Source organism: Psittacula echo (genome assembly GCF_963264785.1).
Source record: "Psittacula echo genome assembly, chromosome: 7".
NCBI lineage: Eukaryota > Metazoa > Chordata > Aves > Psittaciformes > Psittacidae > Psittacula > Psittacula echo.
The window spans coordinates 57,063,075-57,090,430 of NC_137740.1; the positions used below are offsets into that span (position 1 = coordinate 57,063,075).

Here is a 27,356-nt window from a genome sequence, read left to right on the forward strand (position 1 = left end):
TAGTAATGCCTCATTTGAGGTCTCAATTCACTGCTCATAACCCTGTTTCTCTGTAGATGCTTTCCAGTCTTTCCAGAGCTGTGTTTATAGTGGACCTGGTACCATGAGATGTCACAGCCACAGTGTAGCCCCAAGTCTTCACATGGGTTACAGGTCCTTTTTCTGTTACTCTCAAACTTAAGTGAGCTGCCTTGCCTGAGGAGGTGAGGATTGTTTTTCCTGGAATGAGTCAAAGGAAAATCCACAGGCTGCACAGCCCAGCAACAGTGCTTGAGTAGGAGCTCACAGGCAGCGGTGGTTCAGAACTGATAGGGAGGAAAACTCTGCAAGCCTTAAGGAAGGGTTACTTCTCGCATGGGAGCTTCCTGTTTCCTTTTACTGTAGTCAAAATAATCACTGTAACTTACAGAAACAAAGCTAGGAATGAGCTCGTAGTTGAATGCTTAGTGGATTTAAATCATTCATGGGGATAGGGAACACAGGACTTCGTATCTGAAAGACTGCTTTCCTCTGACATGTAACTTAGTGTTAGGAGTCTTGTAGAATCAAATCAGGGTAGCACATGCAAAGCCATGTTGAGGTTTCTGTCTTACTGAGAAAAGTAGAGAATAGGTTGCCTAGCCAGTGTCATCTTTTGCATGGTAAGCATAGAGCTGACATCTTCCTGAGCTGCTCTCAGAAGGCATGTTGACTTGCTGTAACTTAACCTTCTTAAGTTGTTCTCTCCTCCTATCTTGCTGTTTACCCCATCCCTCCCAAAAAAGTTCGTAAGTGTTGGGAGCTAAGAGGTGATGCAGGCAATGTAGGTAGAATCAAATATTTTTCTCCTGAGCTATCTACAACCTACAGGAATGTGCACATTGCTGTGCTTAGGATTTTTCCCTGATAAAAGGACACTTTCTTTAGCTTCCTAGTAACAGATAAGCTAACCATGTACTTTTGTGTTCCTGTTTTTGAGGTATTAACATAAGGCTGTACTTCTGCATTTGGTTCCTTGATTTCTATGGTATATCAAGCAATAAAGGAATTTTATTTTATGGCAGTTGTAGGAAATGACTAATTTTTGTGGCCAGCACTGCACTGTCAGCTATTGTGGAATCTTTATACAGAGTAGAGCTCAAATGATGGTAGTTCTGGTGGTCAGTGCATCCCTTAATTTTGATGTGAATGATATTGTCACTCTTTTGTTTTCCAGGATGATCTTGCAAAAGGAAGGTCCTCGTTCCCTGTTCAGAGGGCTGGGTCCTAATCTAGTAGGCGTTGCTCCTTCCAGGTAAGTGCAAATGTGTAGAGTAATAAAATAACATTGATGAAATTTAGGTTGCTGTATATTAAGGGATTTAAGGTTAATTTGAAGCAAGTTTTGCATCTGCAGTTGTAAAAAATGAAGAGCAAATAACCTTTGGTTGCTGGAGTGTTTTTGTTGTCTGAGAAATGGAGCCACTTATATTCTGCAGCTCCAGTCCCACATGCATGCTCCAACTGTCTCTGCATTTACTATCCTATGTGCTAGTATAATATTTACTGTTGCGTACTACCCCATATGTAGAGCTTTGTCCAGTTAAGGAAGGGAGTGCTTAAGGAGTTGCACAAGGTTTTGTTCTTCAGTTGACTTAGTGACCTGCTTTTTTTGTCTGAACAGAAGACTTTCCTGTCTTGTGCACACACAGAGTATCTTAACCTTTCTGGTTTAAGGTCTTTGGATGCTTCTGGAAAACTTCATTTAAGTGGACTGAGCATTCAGCATTGATCTCTCTTCTACTTGAATCTGAGAAATGAGGTGTTGTTCTGTAGATCCTACACATGAGTAAGAGGAAAACATAAATCAGGAACTGGAATACTTTCAGCATATATATATATTTTTTTTTTTTTTAAGGAATTAGGAATACCTAGGGTATTTTTCAGTCATTAATTTAACACTGCTATTTGGAGTTGATGAAGTAATTCCAGGAGCTTTCTTTGTTCCCGACTGTTCTGGGTTCAGCAGTAGCAGTCATTTTTTCTCCTTCTTAGTAGCTGGTGCAGTGCTGTGTTTTTGACTTTCAGCCTGGGGACAGCGCTGGTAACACTGATGGTTTTTAGTTACTGCTCAAATGTTTAGTCTGACCAAGGACTTTCTGAACCTCATGCTCTGTCAGGGAGGAGGGGAAGCTGGAAGGAAGCAGGGACAGGACACCTGGCCCAAACTAGCCGAAGAGGTATTCCATACCACAGCACGTCATGCCTGGGGATGTAACTGGGAGTTACCCAGAAGGGTTGGTTCACTGCTGGGTGGGGGTGAGGTGTCAGTTGATGGGTTGTGAGGTGTTGTATTCTCTTCCCTTGTTATTTCCTTCATCATTATTATTATTGGTGGTAGCAGTAGTGTTTTGTGTTATACTTTAGTTACTAAACTGTTCTTATCTCAAACCGTTGGAGTTATATTCTTTTTATTCTCCTCCCCGTCTCTCCGGGAGGGGGGGGAGGAAGGGGGAGAGTGAGTGAACAAGCTGTGTGGCTGGGTTTAAACCATGACACTGACACCTGTGGGGTATCAGCAGTTCCTAATCTGAAAAGCCTGTACTCTTGTTTGGTAGTCCAATTTGGTCAGAATGTTCAGCTTTGATATGACTTTACAAGCTACTTCAATACAGCAATAGATTCAATGTTATAAGTAACTGTCCTCAGTGAAAAATATCCTCAATTGGAAAAAAAACCTGTTTCTTTTTACTGTACTTTATGTTAAATCTTCTATTTCCCTTTCCTTCTTCCCCCAGGTGAAATACTTAACTTGTTGATCCTGTCCTATTCCATCCCCCCTGCCATACTAAAAATGTCAACTTGATTTACTATGTGATGTCTTATAAATAAGCAGATCCTCATGCCCCTCTGGCTGACTCAGTCTTCATCCAGTACTTCATTTCAATTAAGCATAAGCTAAATGGATTTAACAGCAGCTCTTTGTTTAAATAAGCCACAGAGAACCATGTTTCATAACACATCCAGTATGCTTAACTGAGTTCAGATTCCATTTTGGAAATTACACCCATGAAGTAAGCACTTCATCTTTTTTTATAATGAAGAAAAACATGTTTACACAGCTAATGAGGTTAATGTTCTGTTCCTGAAAACTGGCATGTTTTTCTTTTCTTGTAGAAGGGTGTTTAAGTTAAAACAAGTTTAAATATGAGGTTTAAATGTGCTTAAAGTAAGGTTGGTTTTTTTGGTTTGGTTTGGTTTGGTTTTTTTTAGCTTTAATGAATGAAAATAGGCTTTTTTCGTAATACATTGCATTAGCGTGCTGACTCGGATGTGTAGCTTTGCTTTGATACCACTTGACACTTGAACAAAGTACAAGCTTGCAGATATTTTGTAGTGTAATCAGAAAAAAATTGTCTATTCTAAGTACAGAACTAAGGAGCATTTAAAATATAAATATTTATAACCCTAAGTTATAAAGTATAACCACAAATTTATCCATATTTACATCTTACATGCTAGAATAATATTATAAATATTTAAGTGTGCTTTTTGGTTTATAAAAAAAATAGCTGCATGGTAATTCTTGTGGAATTGTAATGCTATTGAAATGAGCTTAGGTGCATTAGAACAAATGTTATCTGTTACTAAAGAAATGCAGAATAATGGAACTTCAGTTCTCAGTTCAGCAGTGTTTTGCCTGTGTAGCTGAACTTCCTAGTGCCACAACCATCATAGCCACATTTCTGATCATGTAGCCTTCCCCTCACTAACTGTTAAATGGAGCTGTTGTGGAAGAAACAGTTCTCAAGTATGATGTTTGGGTTTGTTTTTGCCCTTTCCTAGAATAGTCCCACTGCTCTGCAACATCTGTTTCTTGAGTAGCTTTTTACTGAGGAATTGAGACTTGGACAACCATCATCTTGAGTTGGTGAAGTTAATGGTGCTGCTTGTAAGGGCATTGATGCATAAAATGAACTTAACTTGGATTTTGTTCTGATTTCAGAGCTATATATTTTGCTGCCTACTCAAACTGCAAGGAAAAGTTGAACAGTGTTTTCAATCCAGATTCTACCCAGGTACACATGATTTCAGCTGGTGTGGCAGGTAAGGATCTGTAATTTTTTAGCTTCATTTTAGAGCCATATCTACAAATTACAGATGGTAATGAAAGTGGAAAAAACAACCAAAAATGATCAGTGAGGGAATGATCTGTTTGTGTAGTGGATACTTTCTTTGGCCTCTGAGGAGTATGTGCATGGAAGTTAGCCGTTAGTGCTAATGCAGATCTTTAACTGTGTGAATGGTCTTTCGTAGGAAAGCCTGCATGCCTGCTTTTTCAGTAATAACTTTCTGACATGTAAAATGAGTTTTCTAAACAGTAACTTTTTGCTCTGCAAGCTGAAAACATTGCAGTGAACTTGAGTTTAATGCTTCGTGATCTGTTTCTTTTACCACCACTTGGTTACAGCTATGTATATCTGACTTATTTTTGCTCTTCTGAAATGTGCCAGCAGGTATTTGTATAAATGATGTGTAACTCTTTGCCCCCTCAGCCTTTGTTCAAATACAAGTCTGTGTGAAGTTTGCTCTGCCACTGAAGTGACATATAAGAGCAGATTTGTGTAGTTTTCATATATTTTCATCTCTGGAAATGAAATTTTATATCCACAATGTAACTTTGGTATATTTTAGCAGCTACCAATATTTGTTGTTCGATTTGTATGTTCTGTGCTTTGAGGTCATTAGAAGGGGAGTTAAAGGCAACTGAGCTGAGCTGTGATCAGACTTGTGCAGGGGTAATGGAAACTTGGACTGGCAACACTTTACCTATTGTTGCCTGGGTCTTTCCTACCCAAAACCAAATGTTCAGAAGTGGTTTTATTCTGAATAGGCCATAGACACTTCACAGATGAATTCTGACAGTTTTATGGTAGCCTGTTCAAGTTTCTAATGGCTGTCAAATTTTACAACCAATGAGTATTAGCAATCTGGAATGGACTGCCAAAGGTGATGTCAGAATAATTAATAGGGTTGGATTTCTATTTAATAATTGCTAATAATCTAGTACAAGAAAAAGTTACATAGGTAGAAAAATCAAGTGACATGAGCATTAGTGTGTTGTTTAATTATAAAGCTGATCTATAGCACATGACAAATGAAGTGGCAGTTTTGATTCTTCTTAAAGATGAAGAGAGCAGTTTTGTCTTAAATGGAAAATGAAGTGCCCAGATGATGGCAGTGTTTTTCTTGTCACCTGGAAATATGTCCTTTTTTTTTTGTAGGTGAACAACATGGGAAATGGGATGGAAGGGTATTTAATGAAAAGTTCATCCTAATCAGTCAGTTGTGCCAAGAAAACTGAATTGTCTTCAGTTCCTCAAGGGGATAAAACATTCAGGGGGGTGAGGGGAAGTATGGGTAAGAAAAACAGGTCTATCCTCAGTTGGAGACAAGTTGTGTAGTAACTCATGCAGTGCTTCAGATGAATGTTCAGAGTATTCATTATCTTTCGAAGCTTTTTCTGTAATTAAAAGAACATGTATGGAGATGTGCTGTAGTGACTTCTCCTAAGTTCTTGGAGATGCAGACTCTAGTTTATCAAGGAGTTCTGTATCTTTTTAACTTGTTTTCCTTCCAGAAGGTTAAGGTTGGTATTGCACACTTGTAGTTATGACTATGGTGTGAATATGGGGTGAATGTATTTCAGCCTTAGTTGCTGGTTTTTGCCTTTTTTCCATTTGGAAACAAGTTTTAATAGTGAATAACTTCTGTGGCTGTTATCTTTCTCAAACTTACCTAGTTCTGCAGTTGTATTTCAAACCGCATCAGCGGTGAAACTGAATGCCCAGTGCGGGTTCACGCAACAAGTCACTATTTTTGATCTTGTGACGTCCAGGCACTGTGTGCTACAGACGTTCTCTGGAAGACCTTTAGATCAAATTATTTGACAAATAATTTCTCAGTACTCAGTGTTGGCAGTATTACTATTTATGTGAAAAGTGACTGTAGATAAAATTAACAGTACTTTCATTGAGAACATGCTAACTTTGTTTTTGTAATTCTGATGTATTTCAGAAAATGCCCTTAAACCAGCTTTTAACAGTTTTACCTGCAAGGTTTGTATTTCTATACGATGCAAATCAGCTTAAGGAAATGGCAAAATAACAGGGACAAGGTTGTATGTTATCTCTGAACTGGTTGACTTAAACAGGTTAAGATGAATATCACTGCAATATTTGCTTTGGAACTTCAGATTTCAAAAGTGGCAAGGTGGATAAACAACTCTAATAATGAGGTGAAAATAATCAGTACTGGTTTCCTTTTGCAGCTGCCATTGGTTTCAGTAAGGAGTTGAGTAATTCAGTCTTAAATGAGGGTGGTGGGTTTTTTTGGTTTACATATGACCTTTCTATTACATACAGGCTTCTAATACCCATTGATCATCAGGTGGGGTTTGCACTTAAAAAGCTTTTCCTGTAGGTTGCAAAATACAATCATGATGCAAAAATACAAGTAAAAATCTGTAACTTGCATAAACCAGTAACTACTATAAGTAGTGAACTTTAGTAAACTTTAGATACTATTTGTATTATATGTTAATACTTAAGTATCTCAGGCTGGACTCATGTCCTTGGTAAATAAGGATAATTTTATGCACATGGCAGTTTTGGGAGTGAAAAGCTGAGGTATGGTATTTCAACCATTTTTGTCTGGGTTTAGGCTTGATTTTTCCTTCTCAAGATGAAACATATTATTGGGTTTATTGATATTTTTTTAGTAAGTTTGTTTTATCCCAAGGAGGATGAGTTGTGCTGCACATTAGTAACTGATGCCTTATGCAATTAGAAATGCTTTTCTCTTGCTGTGTGCTAGCTTCCAGGATACATTTCATATCACCTTCATACCTAAAGTATCTGTGTTTTAACATGAAGCAATCTTTTTTGCTTATTACTTGGAATATCACATGGTTCTCTTTTTGGTAACTTGAACAGTGAGTATATCTGAAGTATACTACAAGAATGAGAGCATTTCCTTGTGTGAGGAAAGTGTAATCTCAGTACACTTCAAAGATAGTCTAAATTCTTAGATTCATTATCAACTCCGCCTTTTCAATGCACTTATTCAACCTTTTTTGCCACACAGAATAAAAACTGTGGGGAACTGAATGAGATACTCGATTCCTGTATGGCTTTCTTGTTTGCCCTTTTGATGATTCATAGCCTCATTCAGACAACATGATTGCAAATCTGCTGCAAAAGTAGTTTGCCTTGTATGCTATTGCTGTTCTTTCTAGAACTCTACTGGCAAACCAACCAAAATGTAGGGGGTTTTATTTTTATGTATTAAAAAAATGGGACCAGTTGTTATATACACTTGTAACTTTTTAGTTGTACACAGTTACTTAATACCAAATAAAATGCATATTTAGTTCATTGGTAACTGGTAATAGAAAGGTTGATTTCATAAGGCATCTGTCTTGCTTTTTCAGTCACAAAACTAGGGTTTTTTTTAATTTTATTTGGGAGGGAGAGGGAAAGGAAGAGTTCACACAAATTTGTTACATAGGTAAGTATTTGGAGATATAAAATGGAACTGCTGCAAATGAGCAGGAATTTCAGTACTCAGTGCATTTTGCATTATTTATTTCAATATCTGTGGCCTGTTCTGATTATTTTTCTTTCTTTTTGTTTTTTTCCTAAACTTTTACCTGAAAACAGTTAGATCTCACAATAATTCACATATCCTTCCAATGGGATTCAATTTGTACACATGTGTCTGATGAGGTCACTGCTTGTTGTTATGATACAGAAAAGCCTGTGTCTATTTTAGGCAATTACTGTACATTTCTCCCGTGAAAAGAGTGAGATCGTGTCATCTCATGCTCCCCATCCGCAGGTCACTTCCTGCAGCAATATGGACTAACTTAAATCTCGTGAGTACTGAACTGAGCATCTCTTGCAGCCTCTAGTGTAAGAACCACACATTGGGTTTGTCATATCTATTGAATAAACAAAATAAGGGGAATTCACTTTGATTATCTTGAACTTGGATGATGTGCATTGTGCAAAGACATCACTCCTCCTTAACTCTTTTCGGAGCTGGAGGGTTTTTTTCTGTGCAGTTCAGGGGAAGGTAGAAAATGCCTTTCACTGATAGCTGCTACTTTACTTACATCTGGCTAATTGAAAGTCCCTGCTGGGTTAAAAAAGGCCTTTTGGTTTTCTTTTTTCCTTAGTGTCCCAGAGCTGCCTTTAAAATGCTGCAGCTGATACTCTGTGTTGTTACATTATTTCAAAGACCTCTTTTCCTTTTCTTTTTTAATATGTATACAATCTCCTTTCTGTCTTTCTCTGTGCTCTCTTTTGGTTTGTTTTTATTTTACTACTTTGGATTTTTATTAAACATTCCATATTCACATGTGTCTGTATTACGTTGGCTTGTAGATTAAAAGAAAGAATAACCCTAACCTTTGAAATCTGATGCATAATAGGAATACCTGGGATCTTACCTGTCAGTAGCTGTATAATTGAGTAGATTGAGCTATAGCTGTAAAAGTAGACTGAGATAATTCTTTCCATCTGAAACAGGGATACGATTATGTAGAAGAAAATAAAACATAGCAGAGTACAGGATTTTCTGGTATTAATGAATTGATCTACACTTCTAATGAGTCTAGAATGTCTTGAGGATACAACATGTTGATAAGCATTGTAAAGCCTTATAAAGTTCACTCAGACTTCTAAAAAGAGAAAGGAAGCAATTGATAGACCTTCATAGCAGTTGTTGAAAGCTTCCTCTCCCCTCCCCCCCTTGTACTTTTTTAACAAGTACTTCTGCTACATATTTGCTATATTTAGAAAGAATAGCTTATCTTATCAGAGATCCCACATAGTATCTTGCATGTTTTTGAGTGCTTTCCTTGGCGTCAGCATGACTCAACTCTTAATTTATATTTCCTCTTCCAATAACTGTATTTACTACATTACCTGTAAGAATTGAGCTGTAGTTGTTTCCTCTTGAAACCTGAGTTACTGAAGGCTCTTTGATTTGAAAGCTTTGGTTTGACCTGTTAATTTAGGCTTATGATATCCCGAGGGAAAAAAATTGGGTATGTAGGTAAGTGTCTGATCCTACTGTTAGAGGTGCTATGCTTCAATTATGCTCAGCACAACACAGAGTAGGCTGTGTCCTGTGCCAACCACTCCTTACTGGCAATTCCCAATATACTCTTCTAGGACTATATCAGGAATTCCTCCTCCTTGTCTAGGAGTATCAGCCTGGTGCTGTGGGTGAATGCAGTCACTGCTGCCACTCAGATACTGCCTCTGATCTCACCTGTGCATTCCCTGTTCCAGACTTAGGATTTACGGAGAACACCTTGGGATAAACAGGAAGGAGAAAGGGCTGAGCAAGTAGTGCTATAACATACAGTTTAGCAGTAACAATATTCTAAAGCATGCAACTTAAATAGGAATGCCAAAGATGTTTTGGTCTTCCTGATTTATAATTCAGATCTAGGGGAGACTTAAGAACTAAGTTGGGTTTTTTTGGTTTTTTTTTTTTGTTTGTTTGTTTGGTTTTTTTTAAGAGGGAAATCTTTCCTTGAAAATGTGTTGGTAGGGAAAGGAATTACTAATTCCTATTAGAAAACTAGTAATTTCCTCTCACCTTATTCAAAGCCATTGTTGCAGTCCTGTGTATTTCTAGTGCCCTTCACTCCACTATAGGTATGGAAAGAGTCTCATTTGAACTAAAAGAAAGCTAAAGCTTTATTCTTAGTGCTAGTATAAAACCAATAAAAAAATGCAAACCCAGTGTTTCCTTTAAGCTTGGTTCACCCCAGGGTCAAGTGCTGTAGGAAGCAGGGAAGTTTCTGTGGCATTAAGTCTCTGGCTAGTTGAACTACAGAACCTTTTTTGCAGATGTGGTATGTTTTAGAAGCATCCCATGCCTTCTTATGGAAGAGTAGTTACCTGATGCATTGAGGTTTTAGGTAGTTACTTACCTATATGAAATGCAGATATGAAACACATTTTCATACAATTATATGAAGGGCTCCATATTTTCTTAAACATATTAAAGAGCAGTGTATCAAAAATACCCCAAACCAACCCCAGAAGTTTTTTATCTACCACAGAAAGTTATTTAGTTAGGAGTTTTGAGCCAGTTTAAAAAAAAAAAAAAATCTGCCTAAACAAAAGATTAAACTGAAATCTCTAACGTGTTTTTGCTGTTTTGGCACAGAAAAAGAGCTAAATCTTAGTAGCTGCTAAATCTTGTAGTTTGTCTTTAGAACTCTACCTGAAAATCATAATAACTTAAGACTTGGGATGGGGTAGAAGAAACCTCAAAACAGTTAAGATCCCCTGGCATTTCTCTTGAGTATTGCAGTCATTTGTGTGCTATGTAAACCTAGATTGTGATTGAACAGAAAGTAACCTGTATGCAAGCAGTTCTGCTAAATATATATAAGCTATTAATTATCTCCATAAACAAGCTTATCAATAGCCTGTTTGTTGTGTAAATGTTGTGCACCAGATATGCACTGAACACGGTAACCTGTTGTTGCTTTCCCCCAGCCCCAGTCTATTCCCTTGCAGGAGGGCAGCATGTCTTTGTAGTGATCTGCAAGTGATGTGTGTCACGCAAGAAAGCAAGTGTCTAAATTGATCATCTCTTGCCTGGCCATGTTCCAGCTCTTCCCTTTTCCTCTTCTCTCCTGCAGACATGACACCTCATGAATGGTGCATGTATGGTATTACAACTCTAGATGGTTTTTTGTTTTACTTCTGTTTTTTCAGAGCTGCCTTTCACTCTGCTCTTTTTTCTCTCCACGGTTCTGCAGAAGTAAGAATGATTCTTACTTCTCTCTTTTTTTGTTTTTAATTTGTTGCCTTTTCTCTTTTTCTTCCTTTCCTTTTTCTTTAATGGACTGAAAATCAAAGCTTTAACCCTTTGCCCTTATGCAAGCCTGAATAGTTGCTGTCTGTCTGGATAGTTAGAAGTTATACTATTTACTTGAACAATTTAAACACTCATGTGCTTGCAAAAGTAGTCCTAGGCCAACCAACAATCTCTGCTTTAAAAACTAAATAAACCATTAGCACTTAAATTTAACTGCTCTTTTTTGTTCAGTATTAAAAGGTCTCTTAAGTTACAGTAATACATGCCTTTTAACTGCACCAAAAGTAGTAGTTATTCAGTCTGCATGCTTTTAAACTCGGATTGTATTTCAGGTAGCAAATTAAGTTGACACAATGCTTTATACCATCTCAAATTGCTAGAGCTGTATCTGCAACGCATTCTTATTGACATGTTTGCTGAATTGGCTAGTATTAGTCTAGCTAGCTGTGCTGTTCTCTGGTGTCAGAACAGGGATGATATGATTAAAAAGGCAGAGAAATGTACACAATTGGGCTTAATTTACATGGGGCATCTCTTGCTAAGAATCAAACTTACTTAATAGTAATGTAAAATTAAAAAGTAACCTTAATGTTTATTGGCTGTATGGATTCATAAGATACCAGTAAAGGGCTACTATGAGTACTTCCTAAAACTCAGTATAGTCCGAGTTTTTGCATCCACTGTACCTTACTGTGTGCGTTTCAAACTTAGATGCAGTTGCTGTTGTGATACTATCACATCTAACTTTTCTTTTCAAATATTTTAGGTTTTACTGCGATCACAACAACTAATCCCATTTGGCTAGTAAAGACACGATTACAGCTTGATGCAAGGTATAGTGACAATGGGAACTCTCACTGCTGTGATAAGATTTCGCTTAACTGTTGTGAATCTGTTCAGCATCCCCAAATGGAGTGATTTGTTAAATATCCAACATTTGGAATTCCATAAGTTGATGCTGATCTATCTACAAGTTCATTGTCATTTTTCTCTATTGTAATCTCTCTCCTGCAGCATGCCAGAGGCACTAGAGTAGACTGGTAGACCAACTTGAAATTGATTATGAAGTCTCTGCATTCATTTTCCTACAGTAATACATTGTGTTTGTTTTTAGCTTTGAGCTAAGCACTCCTTCATATAAGGATTTTAAGTGTTTTAGCAAAAGTTTAGGGAAATGCCTGAAGTGACTTGTTTTCATTTTTTTTTTTATATGCAATAAGCTCTAGTCCATAAAAAGACTGCTTTCATGGATCAAAACACAGGCATTGTTCTAATGCAGGATAGACTATAGAAGTTGTTTGAACTTATTACATCATCGCTTTCAGGAAATATTTTATAATGAAATTTGTATTGAAGTAGAATTTTATGCAAATAGGGGGGAAGAAAGACCTTTATATTTATTCCTATCTATGTAAAACTGTAGAGAGACACTGGTATGGTGCAAGTGTCTCAATGCAGCTGTCTTGTTCATTGTACAGATTTTTCTGACTGGAAACTTAGTATGCAATATAAAAATTTTCAGCCATTCTAAATATATTTAGCCATATATTGCTATTTTGGAGGTCTGCTGGGCTTCCTGTATTAAGCACATACTAGTGTTTTTCCTCCTAGCAGTCATGGTGTCAGCTTCAAGTTGACCATAGTAAATATATCCCAGAACTAATTTTACTTTGAGGTTGTTTGTGATGCCATTGTATGATTGGGGGTGATATTTGCAAGACTAATTACAAGGAAGTTTTGATGCTGTATGCATCCTGATGGCATCTTGTGCCTCTGCTTGTTTTTCACCGATTTATCAGTTAAATTGCTTGAACTATAGGGCTTCAAGGCAATTAGGGAAAATGATGTTTATTTTGTGCGTGTTATTTCTGTGCATTATATCAAGCACACGGCTCATGTGGGAGACCTGACAAAAAGGTCTAAGTTTGTGTAGGACACTGCAATTATGTGGGCTAATCTAGCACAAACTGTGTTCTCAGGTCTTCTAACTCAGTTGTTACTGCAGGAGTAAAAGTGGGATTACACTGGCCTGATCCTTGTTTCTGTTAAAGTTCTTAAAAACCCCTCTGATCTCAGTAAGTGCTTAAGAAGCCATGTCTCTTGTTTACAAACTGAAATTGCTGTGGCCTTCAAAACAGTGCTGTGCATCTTGCACATCAGAAGAAAAAGTTCTTATAGCACTCTGTCCTTACCAGGGACACATGGGGATGGAGGTGCCCCTGGGGCTGTAGCTGTAGGTACAGCCTCTCTTCTTACCTGTTGTTCTCTGACTCTTTTCTCTTGTCTGTCAGAAAATCAGTGCCAGTCCCCCAGTTCTCTGCAGCATCTGCCACCTAGTTTATACAAGATCTGTCTGCAGCTATGTGTGCCCGCTCTACCTTGTTTGACTGCTGTCTGACGCTGCAGGTTCAGACCTTTTGGCCTAATTCTGCCATCAAGTGGTGCCTCATGTGCCTTACACTATAGCTGCTGCCACTGTCTGTCTGGTTTTGTCAGTATCTGTAAGAGCTACCTAAGTTCTTATAAAGCTTACTTGCTTTATAAGAATTTAAAGCAAGTCACAGTTTTATTCTGTGACTCACCTCTGCTGGTTCTGTCACTTGTGGCTATAATGAAGCATACCTTCTGAAGTCTTGTAAGGGTTTTGCTGTGTACAGTATGCTGAGTGTTTCAGTAGGCAGAACTCAGTTCACTAAGCAAGCTTAAAATGAGAATAAGATTTTATTTACCAAATATTTCTTGATACAGTCATGCCTAATGAGTATTCTTCTTTATATCAGCAGTAGCTTAGTTGATTCAAATAATAGTTACCTGTGTTGTATCAGTTGCTATGCTCCTTCTAGATATGCTTGTTATTGCTGATATGCTTGTTATTGATGCTGTGAGGCCTGCTGTTTGAACTCTGAGCCACTGTAATTGCCATGCTATGGAGCTGCTTTTTTAAGGCAGAATTTAGGGGAAATTCTTTTTCATTACACAGAATAAAATGGTCATTTTTTCCACGAGTCACTCCCAGTGAAAGTCCATTTGGGAGTCTTCTTCAAGCAATTTAGTCCTTTATTCTGTAAGACTTGTGGAGGCCTAGAGCTGTTCAACTTTATGTGACACTTAGTCACCATGTGAAATTTGGCTTGGATTCAGTATAGTGTTTCACCTGTGTTTCGTGCTAAAGGCCTTAGGCTTTCACTTCAAGTTCTGTGTGTTCTTAAATGTATCTGAATTGGAGCCCCCCCCCATCATCAGTGTGAGATATTTCCAAAGTCCTCTTGTCACTCTAGCAAAACTGTTTGTTTTCCTTCCTCAAGTTGCTGCAGCTTGATGTCTCTCTTGTTCTCTCCTTTTTAGGAATCGTGGAGAAAAGCGAATGAATGCTTTTGAATGTGTCCAAAAAGTTTATCGCTCAGATGGTATTAAAGGCTTTTATAGAGGAATGTCAGCGTCCTACGCAGGCATATCTGAGACTGTTATTCATTTTGTTATTTATGAGAGTATTAAGAGAAAACTACTGGAGTATAAGACTGCCTCTGCCATGGACAGTGAGGATGAATCAGCAAAAGAGGCTTCGGACTTTGTTGGCATGATGATGGCTGCTGCCACTTCCAAAACTTGTGCAACATCAATAGCATATCCTCATGGTAAGTTGGGCATGTACAGATGAGTCAAATGGGTCAAAAGAAGTCTCTTCAGTGGTATTTGTAGCAGACTTTGGATCACTTGTTCAAGAGCTATTTCTTAGTACAAAGCTTGTCATGTCAGATTGAGTCAGCATGAGCATAGTGTGTGGAAATTGAAGTATTTTTAAGTGGATATCTAGCATGGTCTCTACTTAGGCTATGTTTATCTTTTCCGAAGGGTTTGCTAGGGTATACCCTAAAGTGCTTAAGGAGAAGGTCGTTTTGCGCTTGGAATCTCTCTGTATACTCAGCAATTTCACAAAATTTGCCAGCAAGTTCTTGTCCTCCTTCTAGGAAAATAGGTTGTCTAGTTGGGTTTCCAGTTGCACTTAGTTTTCCTGCAAAGTAGTTGTCTATGGATTGAGTACATAATTAGTGGTGGCTTTTAAGCTGAAACATAAGCCCAAACAGAAGTCCTCTTCTGGATTTTAACTAAGCAAATGAATTTTCCTTGCTTAATTTTATAATACTGCCAAAACTTTAACTTGTTTTCCTCTTACACATGCTGGGCTTGCTTCTGTCTTCCTCCTCCATTTTTAAAGAGTTCTTCTAAGTCTGAACTCAAGGAGGGGGATTTTAAAGTGAAAATCACTAATTGGTTTAGGGGGAAGATAATTAACAGTGTTGAGTGATAATGACATGTGGTTTTCTTTGTGCAGAGGTTGTACGAACAAGACTAAGAGAAGAGGGAACAAAATATAGATCTTTCTTCCAGACACTATCTTTGCTTGTGCGAGAAGAAGGGTATGGCTCCCTCTACAGAGGCTTAACTACACATCTGATCAGACAGATTCCAAACACGGCTATCATGATGTCAACCTATGAAGTGGTAGTCTACTTGCTCGATGGATAGCAATGTGACAAGGCTTCCTAGAAGAAGGTGGAAGATGGAAAGGCTGGAGTGGACCACTGAATGTCAATGCCGATGTGGTGGGCTAAGTGAAGATGTATCAGGAACATGCAGCTATGGACAAAACAGAAGGCTGGTTGTGGGCAAATCTGAATAATCTTGCTGCCTTATTGTATGGCCTCTTGACAGTGTGATAAATGGGAGCTGCTCCTTAGGGAATACCTTTATGCATTGCTAATTCAACGTTGTTACTTTGTTTTCACCTGTTAATCCAGGCAAGGCTGTAAAGTCATCTTCAGACACCTAATGGGTGAGGGAGGGAGTGTAAAATATGATATTGGGCAGCCTTATTCACTTCCCTTAGTGATTGCTTTCAACTGCCCTTTTTATTCTGTTTTACTGCACAGTAACCTGTGGGAAGAATGGGCAAGACAGTGCTTTCATACCTTTCTGTACCCACAACTGCTATTCAGTTGCTCTGAAGATTTGTAGAGTGAGATAGTAGTGAGTGTAAGTTTTCCATGTTGCTATCTCAAGACAAAATATTGCGCAGGGACACAGAACAGTCATTTCTTCACTATTAGAAGTGGTACTCAGTGGTTTGTTTGGGGTTTGGCTTTTTGTTTGGTCTTGGTTTTTGTTTTTCAGGGGTTTTAATTTTTGGTGTGTTTTAAGTTTGAGCAGTGTTGTAAGTTACTGAGAGAGGATTCTATCATTTATCTCCTCAGGTTATCAAGCTGTTGATACTGGTGTTTGTAGGTTCCTAGTTCTACTACATCACCCTTTCTCTTCTGTAACTTGCCTTCCTTAAATAAGAGAGACATATGAAGTGTTTTCCTTGCCAACCTGTCAGGTCACTCACATGGCTAAGTAGGAACTTGCTGAATGCTACTTTAGAGCCTTTTTAAGGATTTGTGATGTGATGAGGAATCTCAGGCAGTCCAGCCTACCATTTCTGAAGACAGGATTCACCCAGATAGTTTCATGCTACGTAAGAACAAGTGATATTACCCTAAAATGTTTGGCAAATCCTGACTTGCATTACCAGTATTTATATGGGAGTACTGGGGCAGAACACATATCACTTTGGCTAAGGTGACCAGAAAGCAGAAAACAGTTGAAGGTGGGATAGATCTTTTTCAGTGCATCCTCTGTGCAGAGCAATGGAGAAAATTGTAATTAAGATTCTTGGAAGTATTCTGCTAGATAACTGCTATATCACTTCTTCCAACTTGAGCCTATATACTGAACAGCAGTATAACCTTGTCCTCCAAATTGTCTGAATATAAAGGCATTGGTCTTGCTCAGGAAGACAGTTGCAGAACAATGTCACATTCAGCAGTGATGCTTAGCTAGTTATTTCTGTCATAACTTCCAGGGTTTTCCAAAACCGTACAGCTGGAGTGACAAAATCAGAAATTTAATGTTACAAGAACTTCTACAGTGTTTCAAATAGATACCTTTTATCTGCACCTTCTCAGTCCGCATCCATGATCCTTATAAGGAAGGGTTATCATTATACATTGGGGGCAATAGCTTTCTGCATATAAATGCTGCTATACTCGTGTGGACAGAACTGTGCTATCAGCTCTTCCAGTGTGGTACTTCAGTACATCTAAACTGTGCGTTGTGTGCAATGGCTTTATTTTATGAATGACTCCTTATGCACTTTGTGGCCTTCTTATGGATTATGACTTTTCTTCCTCTTTTGGGATACCTGTAGTCAAACTGTGTTCAAAATACACAGTTTGGCTTTAAACAAAGTATATAGTTAGATTTCTGTGTAAGCTGTGCAGGATAAAACATGTTATACTGTAGATGCATATCATCTCTGTTGCAGTAGTTCTGTAGGCTGTACGTAAAAGCTCAAAGCTTACAGAATAGTTTGTCTGGGTCTTTGTAATTTGCTTTTGTTTATTTTGACCCTTGTCATGTTCTCCACAGTGTCAAAATGTTTGAGTAGTTAAGGTAATTCTCTGTACTAATTGTTTTTTCTTCTGAAAGCCACCTAAAGTATTACAGTGGAGGCTTAGCTATATTGACTTCCTTCTCCTTAAAAAATGTTCCCTAACCTTTTTAAAAGCAGATAGTGTGGTCTGTCATGAGACCAAAGATGAACTTGATTATTTCAAAGTGAGGGGAGTGCTTAAATGTGTTCTGAAGTGGGTTTTTTCCAGTGAGCTTTCTAGGATAAATCCGGAGTATTCATGACTTGCCCCAAGTCTTGCTGTGATGCCATTGTTCAGATAATTCTTGTTTTGTAGGAAGTGAATTACTCTTCAGGCAGTCCAGACTACTCAGTCATAGCCAAAATCTAAATTGGCAAAGACAACTTTGGAGGTCATGAATACAGTTAACACTCGGATTAGCCTACGCTTCATGGAGTTACTCTCCTGTTTTATTGAATACCTTGTCCCTTGGTTACATGTTTGTCTCCCGTTTATTCACTGGGTACTCTGTATGTGCCTTGCCTGGGTGAGGAAGACCCTCTGGAGTTGGTAAATAGAAAATGTTAACAAAGACAATTGAATATGGGAGGTGACAGCTAAAAACAGACAATCAGCTGCTTCTTCTGCCTTTTTAATGGGTGTTTAAGCAGTTTTAAACTTCTGGAGTGATCTTTTAGGCTTGCTTTACATAACAAAACTTAAAGATTCACAGGATGTGTTTTGGTAGTTTTAAAGTACCAGTACAGGCAAAGTTATCCCTGAAATATTTCCCAAAGATTTTAAGTGTTTATATAGTTTTTCTTTATATTAAAAACTGAAAGGGAATAAGATGATGCCACATAACCTTTTAACTACAGAACTAAAGGAGTGCATTTAAAACTTCCTTGTCACTTAGATGGCCATCTTGATTTATATTTGAATGTAGTGTATTTATGTCACACTTTGCTGTGCTAGCAGCAGAGGTCTTGGATTTATGGAAAATCTCAGTAATTGAATTAGTTTCCTCCTATTTCCCTTGCCTAGATGAAATGTAAATATTAATGCAGGCTGTTAATTTTGACTCGGCTGCACAACTGCGATTGCAGTTTCCCGTTTCAGCCAGAAGATGGCACTAGAGCATGCATTTGTCTACCTGGGCTTGGTTACAGTGCCTTGGTTGTCTCCCATAGTGCCATATCGGGGGGACATGGCAACGTGGCCCGAATTTGGAAAGCCATCAAAAAAACCCAAGACATTTCAGTGAATGCAGACACACTTCTCAGCCCCACTATTATCTATTTGGTCCCTGTAGAGCTGGGTGAAAATGGATTGTGTTGCAGAGGCTGAGCCCAGCCTTTAAACTAACAGGTCTGCTGTTTCTGTCTGAGCTCCTGATCTGCTAGCCTATATTGTTTTACACTTGGGGTTTAGGGAGTTTTTAGGTTGTTTTAATTGTAACTGAAATGTCAAGCTGTGAGCTTGTATATTGACATTGCACCTATGTTGTTCCCTGTTTACATAATGCACTCCATATATTTCCTTTCTGATTGTGGTGTTTGTTAATGACAGTTTCTGCTATTCTGTTTTTGTTCTCATAATGACATTTGCAACATTCCTCAGAATGTAGCATTATAAAAGGATGCTTCCAGAGACAAAAGATTGGAGAGCCTTTTTAAGTGTTGCTTCCTGTTTAAACTGTTTAAGTTTGGAAACCGAGCTGAATGCTTAAGCGTGCTTAGGTAAATGTGTTGCTTCTTCCAACCTTGTCTGTTAAAATTCAGTTAACGTGAGTTTTCAGCTCCTTTATTTAAGTCTGCCTACCCTGCATATGTGAACATAACTATGCCCTTAGAGTCATAGCTAAACTCTCACAAATTACAGTTTTGAGTACTTCAGTGCTCATGTGAGGTTTGCTATTACTCTATCCATGTAGTTGGCTGTAAATTATGTGCATTTACTCTGTATTTATATGGTTAACTTTTTGTTTGTTCAGATTGCTTTAAAACTCAAAGCAAATTAAAATGATGTGTTTCTGTTCAAATGTTGCCTTCTGTGCTAAACTGTACACTATTTTTAACCTTTTGTTTTTCCTATTATTCATCTATCATCAGTGCCTGAACAGTTGTGATTAAAAATGAGCAATTCATTGGGAGATGGAATAAATCATCTTACCTTCTGCCATTTTATAGTAGCTGAAAATGTGTCTGTATTATACCTGTAATGTGCTCTTTTTGGAGAGGTTCATTGATGGCTTAAACTGGATGTGTTCTTGCAGTTGGATTTGAACACTGTTACCTCTGCAGAATGAAGTGTTACTTACTGTCTGTCATCTGAAATTCAGTAACGTGATCAGCAAACTTGTGTCCATTTAAAGTGCCAGCTAGTACCAACCAGTGCTGACAGAAATGAAGGGAAGTATTTACTTAACTGTGTGTGCAGTTATAACAAAGTCCTTGAACCTGTAACATTTTAGGGTATTGTTTCTTTTAAGAGTGTTTGATTTGAAGTCTGTCCTCAGAACTTCCTCAGAAATCATTCTGCAAATGCATTCATAGGATTTATTTGGTGATGGAATGCTGGTTTTTTTTCCCCTTGGTGTGTGTCCTGGAACTGGATCCTTTGCAGCCTTGAATATGGAGCCAGGCTTGAGGTCTCTGATTTGATTATTTCAGCTGTGCAGAACTACTCCAAAACTTTCATTAAACCAACACATCTATGATTAAATGTTTCTTCTCTTTCAGGAAGTATAAGTGTGAATTAACCTGCCTTGCTGTGCTTCTGAGGCCTTCTAGCTTCCAGGTCTGCCAGACTTAGAGGTGATCAGTCTTCTGCAATCAGTGCAGGCAACAAGCGTGCTTATCCCTGACATATCTGAAACTGTCTCTAGCTGGTGTAATTGTAATTGCCTGTAATTGATCTTTCACTTTAACCCTCTGAAAGAGTCAGGTTGGCAAGGCAGAGCTCAGGGTAAGTTTTGAGCATTTTGATGTTTTGGCATTCATGCTGCCTTGCAACCCCTTCTGCTGGAGGGCTTGTATTAAACTTGCCCTGGATAAAAAGCATGTGTATAAAATGAAGGTATGTTTCAAGTTCTAATTGAGTTATGGCTTGACATTAATGCAGCAGTGTAGCCTGGCATAGATGCAACCTCAAAGCATGTGAGGCTTAACTATTATCTCTTTGACAAAACAAAGCCCTTGATTTTGATAATGCACTTAACACTAAAATAAAAAAGCACTTCAGGAGACAAATGCTCCTCTCGTCTTCTGTGTGCTGTTGCCAGCCAGCGTGCTTTGTGCTGACTCTGAACATCATAATCTTCCTGCACAAGCTTCTGTCAAAGGCAGGAAATATCAGGATAGGAGTCCAGCTCTCTAGAGCAAATCGATGCAAACAAAATTGTGTATTGAAGTGTATAACCTATATTGGAGAGGAGGAGCTTCTGGTTTTGTAGATAGAATATTTCAAGGGATGTGCTCTTAAGACTGGTTTCACTAATGCAGAGATACTTGTTAATGATCAAGTTGTGTGAAAGTAACTACATGCTTTCAAAGACAAGCTCCAAGTGGTGAAACTTCCTGGATAGATTTCTGCATGAGGGAGTGGTGCCTCCCTCAGTAGTGACTATTTAGAAACTGGTTTCGTTTCCTAATCCTGCTCCTGCAGCAGACACTTGTGATGGGCCTGAGGATGTAAATGCTCAAATCATCTGGAGTGTAAAAGGAATTCGAAGCAGTTTGTCCTGACACTTGATAATCCATTTAGAATTCTGAAAACAAGTATGCAGTGTGCAAGTGTGACACAGTATTTTGCATTCTGTTAAGTTAGGACTTACTATAATTAGAGACTAGATAATAGAGATCCAGTGCTTAAAAGGGAAAAAAATTCAATGAGGAAACTGCAGGGTTATGTGTCTGTAGCAGGCAGAGTTCTAAGTACATTGCTTCTGCAAAGTATGCTATAGACATAAAAGTAGCTATGATACGCAAGAATTTATGTTCAAGTAAGCTGATGATTACTTGTGATCCTCTGTATTTCAGATGAAGTAAGTGCAGGAGAATGAATCCGTATGGGTTTTCTTTTGTGGAACTACATGTGGAGCCACAAAAGAAGTCTCTTGATTATTCCAGCATGGGTGAAATCTTGGCTAAAGAGCAAGTGTTTAGTAACAGGAGCTGTTGTATTGGTGGTGAAGAGCACAAGTACTTGAAGTACAAGACCTGATGCTGCAAAATGGAGACATGTTTGCTGGCTGTTGCCATATCTGGCTTGAATATAAGAAAGATTTTAATGATAATGCAAAAGAGTTTTAGGTAGAGAAAGCAGGAAAGAAGGGACTTAAAGGTGCCTGAATAGTGTGTAAAAGGGTGACCTGTGATAGCACAGGCCTAAATGATCTCTGCTGTGTGTTTAATAGGAATTAGGCACTCTGTTTAGGACAGAGTTAACCCTGAGCTTGAGGTGCATGTGGCTTGTTTCAGGGGGATTTACAGAAAAGATGAAGTTCAGCTTCTCCCTTAGAATCAGCCAACCCCAAGAACTTCCCAACATCCCCTTTCATACATCTATCTTTAAGTAGTTTATCACAACTGAACAATATAATGTATTTTGTTGCTGATCTGATTTTTTCCTGGTCTTATGCCACATGTTGCTTTTCTGTCAGTGTTATGTTTTTGTCGGTCACTAAGGAATGACTCAATTGAGTGCCAAGATGCTGCTACAAAAGAGTTGTTGCTTTCTCACAGAGTATGCAAGGAGTAAAGGTTCCTGGTGTTTGTCTACTTCAGTTGACTTAAACTGGGAATGAAATATGTCAATTCTTCTACTATTATAGAATCATAGAATAGTTAGGGTTGGAAAGGACCTTGAGATCATCTAGTTCCAACCCCCCTGCCATGGGCAGGGACACCCCACACTAAACCATGCCACCCAAGGCCTCATCCGACCTGGCCTTGAACACCACCAAGGATGGAGCATTCACAACCTCCCTGGGCAACCCATTCCAGTGCCTCACCACCCTCACAGTAAAGAATTTCTTCCTTATATCCAATCTAAACTTCCCCTGTTTCAGTTTGAACCCGTTACCCCTTGTCCTGTCACTACAGTCCCTGATGAAGAGTCCCTCCCCAGCATCCTTGTAGGCCCCCTTCAGATACTGGAAGACTGCTATGAGGTCTCCACACAGCCTTCTCTTCTCCAGGCTGAACAGCCCCAACTTTCTCAGCCTGTCTCCATACGGGAGGTGCTCCAGTCCCCTGATCATCCTCGTGGCCCTCCTCTGGACTTGTTCCAACAGTTCCATGTCCTTTTTATGTTGAGGACACCAGAATTGCACACAATGCTCCAAGGGAGGTCTCACGAGAGCAGAGTAGAGGGGCAGGATCACCTCCTTTGACCTGCTGGTCACGCTCCTTTTGGTGCAGCCCAGGATACGGTTGGCTTTCTGGGCTGCGAGCACACACTGAAGCCGGCTCGTGTTCATTTTCTCATTGACCAACACCCCCAAGTCCTTCTCTGCAGGGCTGCTCTGAATCTCTTCTCTGCCCAACCTGTAGCCGTGTCTGGGATTGCTCCGACCCAGATGTAGGACCTTGTACGTGGCATGGTTAAACTTCATCAGGTTGGCATCAGCCCACCTCACAAGCGTGTCGAGGTCCCTCTGGATGGCATCCCTTCCCTCCAGGGTATCAACCGAACCACACAGCTTGGTGTCATCGGCAAACTTGCTGAGGGCGCACTCAATCCCACTGTTCATGTCACCGACAAAGATGTTGAACAAGACCGGTCCCAACACCGATCCCTGAGGGACACCACTCGTTACCGGTCTCCAGCTGGACATCGAGCCATTGACCACGACTCTTTGCATGAAAGAAAAATTATGAATATTATGAAATTATGAATAATTTCATCCTTGTTTGTTACTTTTTTCCTACTATGTCTAGTTTTATTGGTTCCTGGTCCATTCTGCAGTTTGAGTTCATACAGTAGATTCCAAACTAATCAGTCAAATATAAATCACCTCTCAGTATGCTAACTCTCATTTTTCTTAATATTGTTGATTACTGTTTTAACTCTAGGATGAATGGTTAACATAGTGCATTCCTGTTGCATATAGTTGGTTTTCTTTGATTTCCCAGGGAAAGGATTGTTTAGGCCTAAAATGGATTGCAACAATCAAGATGCTGTGTCCTCTTTAGAAACAGCCATCCCACGTCCATGAGGTCTGTGTAATCATTCTGTGTTCACTCAGGTCAGGTTTTGGCTAAAGATGAAGCGGGGGAGTGTTCCAGTGCAGGTGCAGAAGGCAAATCCAGCACTTTTAAGGTGACCTCTAATTCAGCCTGCATGCAACTTGCATAGGTAGTGAGGGTGAGTTTCTTCATTAACCAAGAATTAGGGAATCTTGAAGCGGGGGGGGGTGGGTGTGAGTGGGGGTGTTACAAGGGTTTTGAGGGTACTTGATGGTGAGAAGCTGTCCTTTTCAAGTTACAGGTTAAGAATTTCTCTGGAAAGCATACAAACCTGGGAGTTACTTTGACACATCTGAGTTAGAATGAGAGTAAGTAGTGTCCTTGCAGTAACAAGCAGCAGCACGTGAAAACAGGCTGTAAGGAATGAGAAGGTATTGTGATTGGTTTTATTTTTATTGTTTTCATGATCTGGGGTTAGATGCATAACAGGGTTTTTTATTTTAAATGGTGGAAAAAGCAGTCCCCTTGGCCAGCAATTCCCACTTAAATGATTAAAGCTCTCCAAGTGCAGTTTTGCAGAGTTTTCATCCCAATTTAGCTATCTCAGACTGTCCCATTGAGAAGGCAATAGTATAAATACTTTTCAGGGACACATCTAAGTTTGTGCTGTCTCCAGCTCCGCAACATCTCCAGGAGACCATCCAATAGAAACATCTCTGTGGGATCAGTTTACCCCCCTCTAAAGAGAAGACCAGTTTTCTGTTACTGCGAGTGTTCACTCAGGGTAGACTTGGGCTGAAATTAGTATCAGTGAGAGCCTTCTGGACACAGATACTGAAGGGAGAGAGAAATCTTTCCAGTTTCTATAGTTTATCCTTTGGATAGAAAAAGGAATTATATATTGAATAAATAATTCCATTCTTAGCCAGGAAACTCAGTGAGTGTGAATCTTTTCCCAGAGGTGGGACATTCTAAAAGGAACTCTGGGAATTCACAATGGATTTCCCTAGGCATCCCCTGTTTTCAGCCAAATCTTATCCATGAGCAAGGTCTTCTGGGGAAGAAATTGGGGTTTCATTCCTCATCCTCTGCAAACAGCTGCAGACATACTTTCTGTTACTCCTTTCACTGTCCACAAGTACTGTCTTGTGCAGAAAATTCTTATTGATGTGCAAGTAACTTTTTCCCTCTGGCTGCTAAAGGCAGAATTTGTATCTAAGCTGTTAAGTTCTCAAAGTAGTTTTCAGGTGCTTTCATTCTGTCATACTTTGAGGTTATTTGTTTTTCCCTCATCTGAAATGCAGCTATTGGTAACAGCTTGCAGTTTGCATTATCTTGCTCTGCCACTTCAAATCTTTCCTGGCCTTTGCAGCAATTGAATGACTTACAAATTGCTTTGTAAGTTGCTTTGGGGTGCTCCAACTGAGTTTGTGCTGAGTATGTTTAGAGACTTGGGAATCTGGTTTGAATTACGTGAAACAAGAATGATCTATTATCATTCAAGCTTTTTCCTTAGAGACTAGTTGAGGGAAAACACTGAAAAATGACAAGCATCCAGCTACGCTTATAGGGTGGTCCAATATTACTCCCTAATTCTTTCAGGCAATAGATGGAGATTTTAAGTGCTTTATTTGCAATACTAAAAAGAAAATAAAATTGCAAAACCAGTATAAGAAATATTGACCTTTCCCTGTTAGAGGAATATCTGCCCTAGTCCCTAACTGTTATAAACCAAGAGGAATGTTGCCAAAACTTTATAGGTTGGATATAAATGGAATATTACCTCTTGAGCAACAGCAGCTTAGGGCTGTTAAAACCACACACACTGAAATGCCTTAACCACACAGGGGTGAGCCAGTTTGAGCTTGCAGTTCCCTGTAGCTCATTTGAGCCAGAGCTATACTTCCTTCCCACCATCTTTCTCAGGGTACAAGATTGTTTCCTTGTGGCAGGGCAGGGACTCTGGAGTGGTCCTAGGGCATGATGGGGTATTTCTGTGGGACAGCATTCTGATAAATCTCAGGGTCTGAGATTTTACGTGGGCTTTGCTCACCCTTTCCACCCTCCCTGAAAAGGGGTGCAGAATTAATTTGGGAGGGATGGGGTTTTTATACATGGCAGACATGTCAAGACACTAAAAGTTAAACTATGAGAGGTTTGGTTTATTGGAAAAGACCAAAAGACACAACCACCCACCCTTCCCAAGGATCTTAAGAAAAGCAAATCTTCAAGAAGCTTAGAGCTTTATTCTTCCCTAGGTATGAAAAAATACTTCTCATTATTCAAGTAAAGAGTTGGCAACATGTTGTGGTATTCATCATGATCATGTTTCTTCCTAAAGATGAAATAATACTGTGCTTCGTGGCTGTAAATCCCTTCCTAAAGAAGGATATAGGCGAAGAAACAGAATCTGCAGAAAGCAGGGAGTTGCTATGGTTTGGAACTGCTTATTTGAGACCATGGGATGAATGATGCTCTGAACTGAAATCTGTTCAGAGTCACAAACTGTATGCATCTTCATTATATCCTGTCTTTCTAGTTTGTATGTTCTGGGGAATGAGTAGAGGAACTTTCCGAGTTTCTGGTTTCTCCTCAGCTTTGTCTCCAAATGCAACTTTGAAGGGAGATGTAATAAAGCTGCTGCAACTCCTAGGCCTGTTTGTGCACTCACTGTTGCTCCTCTTTGCTCAAGCTAGGTATAAAAGTAAGTTGGAGAAGGGGGTGGGCTTAAACTGTTAAAAAGGAACGAAGACAGCGCCTAGCTCTCCTACTGATTTGACTCTGCATCTATTTACTAGATGCTTATTTCCTCATGTGTGGTTGTACAGTTTTTCTTTCAGCTGCAGACTTCTGGTGTTAGAGGTGGTAATGGATGGAGAAAGCAAGATTACCTACTACGTCAGGCTTTCTACAAGACCACTGAAATCAGTATTGTGAAAAAAGCTTTGAACAATAAGACCTACAGCCGTCCTGAGTTGACAGAGTAAACAGCATTCTTGTGACAGAGCAAAAAGCCTGGTAGTCACTGCTAAAGGCAGAGTAAGAGTGGAATGTCAGCAGAGTCACCCTGAAAAAAGAGGTATGAATGACTTTCAGACTGAACCTGGCTAAATTGCTCCCTTGAATTAAGGTCAAGGCAAAAGGAAAACCATTTGAGGTTATTAGTGAGGTCTAGCCTAAGGAATAATGAGCTATCTCTTGGCTCACACCAGAGCAGGGAATAGTTTAACACTAATGTCCTCAAAATGGCTTCTTATGCCTAAAAAAGTTTAGGCTTATTGTGTGTTGTATATTTGGAAGTCAAAGAGCAAATTTGCACTGAAATGAGAATATTGCTACATGCAGAAGATGCTAGCATGTAGAGCAGCTTTTTCACCTGCAGTATGTCAATATTGGCAGTCTGCTAGAGTGTTTGGATAAAGGCACCCCTGAATAGATGGATTAATGTTACACGTTTTCTGGAGCTGTGATGGAAGATTGCATTCAGGCTTCCCCATGTACCAGACTTGCAGTTATGTTACTGACTTGGTGATACTGTAGCATAACTTGATGATACAGCATTAAGTCCTCATGAGAGAGCATCTCTTTCCTGGAAGACTGCAAATGAGAAACTTCACTCACACTCTTCTTCTCCCCATGTCTGAAGCTGCCTGCAGTATATCAAAATGCTAGTTTAAAGTGCAGCTTCTGATGGTTGGTTTAAGAAGAATCCCTAGCTTTTTTCATTTGATATAAAAATGAAGAGTTTGGTTAATTTTTTGTAATGTACATGCCCAGATTCACTTGTACTTGATGGAGCAAGGTGCAGAAGATGGAAGAGATTAACTTTGTTATTCTGATAGCTTTG

The 27,356-nt window shown here is 39.1% G+C and overlaps 1 protein-coding gene across 3 annotated transcripts in view; it reads left to right on the forward strand.

Moving 5' to 3' along the window:
- The window catches only part of SLC25A36 (solute carrier family 25 member 36), a 33,068-nt gene extending 12,366 nt beyond the window's left edge, over positions 1-20,702 (forward strand). For all 3 annotated transcript variants that reach the window (XM_080624390.1, XM_080624388.1, XM_080624389.1), the window contains 5 exons: positions 1,196-1,273; positions 3,965-4,065; positions 11,633-11,699; positions 14,212-14,501; positions 15,200-20,702. In XM_080624390.1, the coding sequence (XP_080480516.1) occupies positions 1,196-1,273; positions 3,965-4,065; positions 11,633-11,699; positions 14,212-14,501; positions 15,200-15,393 (730 nt within the window). In that variant the 3' untranslated portion in view covers positions 15,394-20,702. The remainder of the gene's footprint in view (positions 1-1,195; positions 1,274-3,964; positions 4,066-11,632; positions 11,700-14,211; positions 14,502-15,199) is intronic.
- Positions 20,703-27,356: the final 6,654 nt, after the last annotated feature.